At 49.0% G+C, this 8,535-nt stretch overlaps 1 protein-coding gene across 1 annotated transcript; it reads right to left on the bottom strand.

The window, feature by feature from the left end:
• Positions 1 to 292: 292 nt before the first annotated feature.
• On the bottom strand, positions 293 to 8,366 carry znf341 (zinc finger protein 341). The gene is made up of 16 exons (XM_076026605.1): positions 8,148 to 8,366; positions 7,486 to 7,596; positions 7,090 to 7,280; positions 6,833 to 6,982; positions 6,092 to 6,544; positions 5,379 to 5,562; positions 5,199 to 5,289; positions 5,030 to 5,120; positions 4,512 to 4,719; positions 4,075 to 4,319; positions 3,370 to 3,578; positions 2,704 to 2,800; positions 2,443 to 2,575; positions 2,206 to 2,317; positions 1,923 to 1,993; positions 293 to 1,146 (listed from the first exon to the last, which is right to left on the bottom strand). Exons 1-16 carry the CDS (start codon positions 8,227 to 8,229, stop codon positions 545 to 547), a joined length of 3,030 nt encoding a protein of 1,009 aa, XP_075882720.1. The 5' UTR covers positions 8,230 to 8,366; the 3' UTR covers positions 293 to 544.
• Positions 8,367 to 8,535: the final 169 nt, after the last annotated feature.

Here is an 8,535-nt window from a genome sequence, read left to right as displayed (position 1 = left end):
AAAGGAGAAAACTCCATCCGTCACTTCCCGAGCTCACGCTTGTGGAAACGAGCCCTCTGTGGTGTCACAAAGGGACCAGACACAGACACCTAGGCATCGTCTCAGCGCGACAGGACAGGAGTCTGTAAACAGAGGGCTAAACATGCTCTTTTCTGGACAGCTTATTGTGCGAGGCTGCTGCTCAACAGTTGGCTGAAAATTAAAGACGTGAAAAAAAAACCACAACAAAACTTGCATGAAAAGAAATGGGGGAAAGCAACAGTTTGAATGATTTTAGACGACGTCGACAGTCTTTGACAGGTCACTGGCCTTTAATCATGAAACACGTCACGTCTTCATTTCCAGTCATGTGACTTCAAGCAGTGCTCATCATTTACGTACCGTTTTAATGTAAAACAAATCATGAATTTCCCCCCCAGACTGAAAGTTCTCTGGAATAAATAATGGAGTTTATTTGGTCTCTGTCCAGGGGTTAAAAAAAAAGAGAAAAAAACTACAAACATGGCGGCTGGCTGGCAGCAGCCTCGTCTTCTCTGTTCCACTGTCAGTCGGCGTTGATGATGGCGATGGCGGCCTGGCAGCATTCGTCACTCCTCTCCGACTCCTCCCCCTCCTCCCTCCTGTGTGTTGCCTCCTCCTCCTCCTCCTCTTCCTCTTCCTCCCTCATGCTCTCAAAGTTCTCCTCCTCTTCCTCTTCCTCCCTCATGCTCTCAAAGTTCTCCTCCTCTCCATCATCTCCTCTCTTCACCTTCCTGCTGAGCCGGCCTCCTCTCCTCCGACTAGCATCTTCCTGCTTGTCCTCCGTCATCATGGGTGACCCTCCCTCCTCTTCTTCTTCCTCCTCCTCCTCCTCGTCTTCCTCCTCCTCCTCCTCCTCCTCGTCCTCGTCCTCTTCCTCCTCCTCTTCTTCTTCTTCTTCCTCTTCCTCCTCCTCCTCTTCTTCCTCTCGGGTCCCCCCTGCGTCCCCCGTCCTGTCCGCCCCAGTGGGACACTTGTGGTCTCTGTAGTAGCTCTGCCTGGTGAAGCCCTTGTTGCAGGTGGAGCACCTGAAGCGGTAGTTGTCGGTGTGCGACTGCTGGTGCTCCAGCATGTGAGCCCTGCGGCTGAAGGCCTTCTGGCAGAAGAGACACTTGTAGGGTTTGATACCTGGAGCGAGAGACAGGAAGTAGGAAGCCGAGTCACTTTCCCAGCAGCGTAGCTTCCTCTGAACTGCTTCTGGTCAAGAAAGTGCTTTTTAAAAAAAGGACAGAGCCTGTAGCTGCGTTTCCAAAATAAAAGCGATATTTCTAAAAAATTTAAAGAAAAAGTACAAATGCGTTTTTGCAAGTGTTTCCATTGAATGGTGTGAAACGCATAAGTCGTAATTCTCATAAAATCTTGGCCGGCAGGAATTACGAGAATTTACGAAACAAAAGAGACAACCACTCTTGTTTGCCGTCAAGAATGTTTTTTTTGGTACTTGTAAAAAAATATTCCGTCTCCTCCTCCATCCAAATACAATGCGCCCCTTTCACTGAAGTCAACTTGGTCACGTGACCCCGTACGTCACGTCTGCTGACGCGTAAATGCGGAAAAAGTGTTACCGTGACACTTTTGCAATATACCTCTTATGTCGATACGTCCGAATAACCACCTCATGAGAGCGTCAAAACCATTTAGCCATATTTGAGAGGTTTTTCGAAGTTTAGGTGTTTCTTTATTGCGATATTTAGGTTTTGCGCAATTCTAGGGGTGATGGAGACGCAGCTGCTGATTGGTTGTTCAGAGCAAAAACACTTTGCAGCCGGGAAATGCCAGCAATGAGTAATCCATTTCTTACATATTTCTTCGTGCGAAACCTCTCAGGCTTTACTTTGTAAATGCAACATCGAATGTCGAGGTGATCGGCCATGACTTTTTAAAAATGTGTTTTTATTGCTCACCGGAATGTGACAGGATGTGGGCCTTGAGTTTGTCGGGTCGGTTGAATTCTTTGGTGCATCCTACATGTGTCCTGTTGGAAATGGAAGCAAACAAAAAAATAATAATCAAAATGGAAAAAGAAACGGAGCGCACAGGAGGAATAGAAGCATTTAAAGGTCCAACATTGGAGCACATTTAGCCCTCTGTTTACTGCCTCCTGCAGAAACTCAAACACTGTTGGACCTTCATCGCGTTCGACAAAGGGAGACGTCCGTCCCGTTGGTCTCCGTTCTGTTCCCTCACCTGAAAGGGCATTTGTATTTCTTATAGGGTTCGTGGATGAGCATGTGCCGCTTCACTTTGTCCTTCCTGTTGAACGTGGCCTCGCACAGGGAGCACTTGTACGGTTTCTCACCTGGAGGACAGAAAGAAGCGTGCCAGCATCACTCGCCACCCCCACCGCCTCTGCACTCATGGCTCAATTTTTAGGCTTCACGCCAACGGTTACGTCCCGCAGGCGCATAGGGAGCCCGTCCAGACCTGAGTGGATGCGCGAGTGCAGCTTGAGGTAGTGCTCTTGCTTGAAGGCCTTCTTGCAGATCGGACACTTGAAGCGGCCGCCGATGCCGTGCGTGGGGAGGTGGCGCCTGAAGTATCGCTCGCACTGGAAAACCTGGCGGACAGAGAGGGGAAAGCGCTTCAGTCTTCCGTCATTATGAGTAGTCGCCCCCCCCCCCCCCCCCCCCCAAAAGCAGAACAGCTGGAGTGTCTTTCAGTGGTCACTGCGGTCGCCTAACGCACCTTCTGGCAGTGTGGGCAGGGGAAGCAGTGGGAGGCGGTGAGGAGATGCTGCTCCAGAGCCTCCTGGGTGGAATATCGGCTCTGACACTTGGCACACCTGAGGTGAAGCACCAAAAAAAAAAAAAAAAAAAAAAAGTGTTTTTCTTTGTAAACAGTCAGGTAAAACTACTGCTACTACTATAAGTAGCAGTGGAGGGCCGTGCATTTCATGCCGAGGCCATCAGTGACGTCATATGTAGTCCCCCCTAAATCAATTCACCTCATATTATTTTCAATGGGACACTGAGGTTTGAGAATCCAAAGAGAATCACACTTCCACATGACATCATCTTCATATAGTTGAGCAAAAGTTAGTTCCCGGAGCATTTAAATCACAATTAAGACTGAAGAGCCATTTTCAGAGATTCCTCAACAAAGTTTTGATAAGTCCACCAACCCTAAACTCTGTGAGCCTTAACTGCTACAATGAACTGCGCGTCGTCGCCGATTCGTCCCGAGAGACGATTAAGTAAAGTTAAGAGATTAAGTCATTTTACAATTGAACACGTTGGCGCAGCTGCTGCGCCAATACGCCACGTTATTTACATGATAAATTTCTAATAACTCAGCAACTAAATCTTCATATTCTCCTTCGGCCACCGCCGACTTGTAGTACGACAGGCTCACCTGTAGATGGCGGTCTCCTTGCGCGAACTCTGCTGCGGGCAGAAGCTGTGGGAGTACTGGTGGACCCCCAGGTCGAACAGGGAGGGGAAGACCTTTCGGCAGAGGTGGCAGCGGTAGGTCAGCTGCTCCTGGTGCGTCCGGATGTGCTCCAGGAACTGGTCCAGCTTCTGGAAGGTCTGCGAGCAGGACTTCAACACGCACTTGTACACCTGCAGAGGGCAGCGGAGGGGGCAGTGCGCTTAGCGAGCCGGTTGAGCTGGTGCAAATCGGCCCTCTGTGATGTCACAAAAAGGCACGGATCTATGATCAGTGGCCACTCCAGCCGGGCGTTGGCTCCGCCCTCTGAGACCCTCTTGTTTCGTCAACTAAACAGATGAAATGTCCAACAAAGCTTCATTTTTGTAGGAAACTAAAGCAGGAGTATCAAACAGAGGGCTAAATTTAAATTTGGAGAGTTTTATTTTCAATAAAATCTTTCAATTTCTGGGGCAGATTCAGATTTTGGAAAACAAAATCAGGAGCTGGGTTGACCTTTAATGAAGTTTCTTGAAAAAAAAAGTCTAATTTTCTTTCTTTAAAATGTAGGAAATATAGACTTTCTACAATTGAAATCTCCATCAAATAACCAATTCTATTCCACTTTATTCCATATGTTATTGAAATGTCTCATTTGTACTGCTGCGGGGCACCGCCTCGATTGCTCACCTGCTCCCCCTTGTGCTGGGTGAGGTGGGACTTGAGCTGGAAGTAGGTCTTGAACTTGCTGGCGCAGAACTGGCACTGGTAGGAGCTGTCGATGACCAGCATCTGTTTGCTGCGCCGTGTCTGCTCCGCCTCCGCCTGGCCCGCCGGGTGTCGGTGCAGCAAGGCCTCGGCGCCGACGGCCTCGGGGTCGGCCGGAGCCTCCGCTGCCGCCGCCGCCGCACTCTCCACCATCTCCACCGCAGCGTCTGTGGGACCACAGTAGAGCGCAGAGTCTTGATTGCTGTACATCTCGGCTCATCTTTTTTTAAACAAAGTAATTAGTAATTGATTACTTATGAAACAGAGTAGTCAAAGAAGTAATTAGATTACTTTTCCAAGGAGTAATCAGTAATCAGTAGTTGGACTACTTCTATGGAGTAATCCCAGCAACACTGTACCTCTCTGAGCTTCCTCCTCCTCTCCATGAGACTGACTGTTGTGCTGCTGCTGCTGCTGTGGCCCCGCCTCCTCTGCCTCCCCCTGCTGCTGCTGCTGCTGCGGTGGCTGCTGTTCACCGCCCACCTCCTCCCCATTGGACGGCGCCGGAACCACTCTGACTGTGATTGGTATCCTGGACACGGCGCCGCTCACGCCCATCGGCCACACCTGCACGATCAATGGCTTCATGCTGGTTTCTATTTATATTTCTTGTACGCAAATGCAAACACTCATATCTCCAGAGGGCTATCAGTTCCCTTTATGACGTCACAAAGGGCTTATAATATGCTGTACTGGGTCTGAAAGCTAGTGCATGGAGAGGATGGAAGGACAGCATCGTAGGAAAACTACAAATACTTTACAATTTACTTTGAAGAGTAAAATTTAGGTGTCACTGTTGCCTGAATACTTTCATAGTTTCATCCACTGGGAACGTGCGTCTCGGTGAAGCGGAGGGACACCGTCACAGACTTGATACCTTGTGCGTCTGCATGTGCTTTTTCACGTTGGACTTTTGCGCGAAGGCTCGGCCGCAGACGATGCACTGGAACGGCTTCTCTCCGGTGTGACTGCACAGAGACCAGAGTTCAGTCACGACTCCACGCCGACAAACAAGAGTCTCTCCTCCCCGGCGGCCGCCGACTCACCTCCTGATGTGCTGCTGCAGGTCAAAGTTTTTGGCAAAGGTCTTGACGCAGTAGTTGCACTTCAGTTTGGGCCCTTTACCTTTCAGCTGCTCTGTTGGACGCAAGCCACAGATTTCAGCTTGCTGAGTGCGTTTGCACCGATGCGTCAAAAAGCTTACAGCAGAGTTCCCCCCCAGGTACCTGCGACTCCGTCGAGGCTCTTCTTGCTGCTCCTGGAGCGCTTGGGAATAATGACCTTCTCCAAGTCAGTCAGCTCCGTCAGATTGCTGGTGATACTGCAGAGCTTGGTTTTGGTGCCCTGTTTGCCCGGACTGTAGACGGGAGGGGTGGTGAAGGAGTGGCTCTCCACACACTGACTGGGCACCTGAAGGAGAAACAGACACAGGCAATAATAACAATAACCAGAACAGCCCAACTACCTCTGGGAGAACTTCACTGGGGCTCAGTGGTGAGCCTCTGCAATAACTGTTCCGAATAGCAAAATATATATTTTTACATTTTTTTTTTTTTAAAGCTGTGTCAAAGACAAATTTCTGTTTTTTACTGGAAAACAGACAATAACGTTTCTATCTATCTATCTATCTATCTACCTATCTATTGTATCTATCTATCTACTGTGTCTATCTATCTATCTACTGTGTCTATCTACTGTGTCTATCTACTGTATCTATCTATCTATCTACTGTGTCTATCTATCTATCTACTGTGTCTATCTATCTACTGTGTCTATCTACTGTATCTATCTATCTATCTACTGTGTCTATCTATCTATCTACTGTGTCTATCTATCTACTGTATCTATCTACTGTATCTATCTACTGTGTCCATCTATCTATCTCCTGTATCCATCTCACTGAGAGACTAAATAACAAAAAAAAACAAGCTTTACCCACCTGCACTGGGTGACTGAAAGCCTGCAAGCTGAGAGACTGGATCTCTCCTCCACCGCCTCCTCCTCCTCCTCCTCCTCCACCCCCACCAGCACCACCACCGGCGACCATGTGGGGCAGCGTGGCGTACACCTGAACCACTGAGTTGCTGTGGCTGGCAGGGACCTGTGAGGAAAGCGGCTGCTGGGGGGGCTGCGCAGCTGGCAGGGGGTGCGCCGGAGTCTGGCCTGGAGGCAGGGGGTGGGCCGGCTGCTGGTGCTGCTGCTCTGGCAGCTGCTGCTGCTGCTGGTGGTGGTGGTGCTGCTGCTGGTGCTGATGCTGCTGCTGCTGCTGCTGCTGCTGGTGCTGATGATGATGATGATGGTGGTGGTGATGCTGATGATGGGGAGGAGGAGGAGGAGGGTGCAGGTGATGCTGCAGATAGGACACGCCAGCTGTGTGCATGCTCAAGTTACTCTGCAGCAGAGAGGGAGGGAAGCACACGAGAAGAGATGTGAAGCCATCAAACTGCATTAGTGTTTGAATTATGTTTCACCAATTTTGCGTTTTATTCTTGTTTTGTAATTGTGCATTCGCTGTAATGTTGTGTTTTAACTGTTTTATTAGTTTTGCTTTTGTTATGTGTCACTCTGGAAAGCACCTTGTGCACCATTTGGCTGTTGTAGCGTGCTATATAAATAAAATTTGATTGATTGATTGATTGATTGATTGATTGACCACCGGAGTGCGTAAAGTCCCTGTTACCTGAACCGGCGTCTGCATGGCAGCCATGGGCTGGTCGATGGAGGTGAAGGCTGAGATGGCCGACATGAGCACGTCGTCGCTGACCAGCACGTTGCCTTGTACCAGAGTGTGTGTCAGAGGGGAGGGGGGCACTGTGATGTAGGTGGACACCTGGCGTGCAGGCAAGCAGAAGGTTCGACAACACATAACAGTCAGACAGGATCAACTGTCAACTTCGTCTTTATGCAATGTTTTGTTTTTTCTTTCCCCCTCCCCACCTGTCTGTTGGTGGGGGTCTGTGGTACAGAGCTGATGGACGGAATGGGCGTGTAGGCCACAGTGGAGGCCAGGGACACGGTGGACAGGGAGGGCACGCTCGACTGGCACTGCTCCCTCTTGTGGGTCATGAAGGCCGGCAGAGAGTTGAACTGTTTCTTACACTTCCCGCACAGAAAGACGTCCTCGTCATCTGTAGGGGGGAGAGGAGGGTTAATAAACATTTAACAAGGGATTGGATGACGATGGGAGATATTGCCGTGTCCTCCTGCACCAAGTGGCGCCCCATATCAAGTTACCATCGCAGATGAGGACGGCTAATGGGCAGCGCGAGTATGAAAAGACTGAGATGTGTCTGCATAACGAGCTTCTATGTCATATTGATTTGCTGTACACACCCATGGGCTGGATGGTGGACGCTCCCGAGACGTTCTGGCTGTTTGGGTCGGGCACCCCGCCTTGTCCGTCCAGCAGAGACTGGACGGCCAGCACCGTCTGGTTGTCCATGCCTGAAGAGGAAGAAGAAAGTGGAGGAGCATCACGTTCATCACGGCTGTGTGTGTGACGTGAACGCCAAATGTGATAACGAAGCAGAATGTTGGTATTCTACAACTGGCTTACATAAAATAAAAATAAAAAAACAAGACCAAAAACAAAACTGAATTGGTTTGATTCCTTGGTGTAAAATGAAAACAAAACCAAAAAACAACCAACACCTAACGGGTTCTCAGAGCAGCAGCAATCTAAACATATGGGATCTATGGTTAAACTGTAAAATGCCATCTGACTAAAAAGATGAAACCGACAATATTTGCACCATCGAAACGGGTCACGTTCAAACACTGTGCAAAGGAGAGGGACAATGAACAACCTGATCATCTGTTTACAGTCCTGGTCCCCCCCCCACCCACCCATGTTCAGGACGTTTTGGATGGTAGGGAAAGAGATAAATGGCGCGTATTCCACATATAATGAACCGTCTGCATAGCAAAAGTAGCACCGTGCGGTGATGCCGGTTGAAGCTGTTGTATGTGCGTCGTTATTGAAATATTCTCCTTACCTTCGAGCACCTCAAATATTGCCTGCGCCATATTGTCGCTCCAATCGACTGTCCGAGGTGCTCGATTGAGCAGGTCTGTCATGGTCACGTGACGACACACTGCGCACACTTGCCGGCTTTTTTGTCGTTTAAGTTAGACTTCTACGAGCGTCGAATTGAAGCCAAGTGAGAATAACTGAAACAGTTGGCATGAATGCTTTGAACCGAATCAGGAGAATGAAAGCAGTATTGGCTTCGCAACTGATATTGACATTAAATTGGAGGCATGTGGTTGCTCTTTGCATATAATTTTCTACACGGAAACCACATATAAATACGTAAATTATTGCTTAAAAACGTGGGGGGAAAAAAACATTTTGTGGGGGGGAAAAAAAACAAAAACCCGTCG

The sequence above is a fragment of the Nelusetta ayraudi genome, unplaced genomic scaffold, assembly GCF_046127955.1.
Source record: "Nelusetta ayraudi isolate G7.1 ecotype Tasmania unplaced genomic scaffold, CSIRO-AGI_Nayr_v1 ptg000019l, whole genome shotgun sequence".
Taxonomy (NCBI): Eukaryota; Metazoa; Chordata; class Actinopteri; order Tetraodontiformes; family Monacanthidae; genus Nelusetta; species Nelusetta ayraudi.
The sequence above is the reverse complement of the archived record's forward strand: the minus strand, read 5'-3'. Positions and strand labels throughout refer to the sequence as shown.

Excerpts from the sequence above, each read along its gene's own strand:
- znf341 (XM_076026605.1), bottom strand. The coding sequence starts at position 8,229 with ATGACAGACCTGCTCAATCGAGCACCTCGGACAGTCGATTGGAGCGAC. Across the intron at positions 6,545-6,832 it reads CCATGCAGACGCCGGTTCAG|AGTAACTTGAGCATGCACAC; the intron begins GTAACAGGGACT and ends TCTCTGCTGCAG. Across the intron at positions 2,801-3,369 it reads AAGGAGACCGCCATCTACAG|GTGTGCCAAGTGTCAGAGCC; the intron begins GTGAGCCTGTCG and ends GCTTCACCTCAG.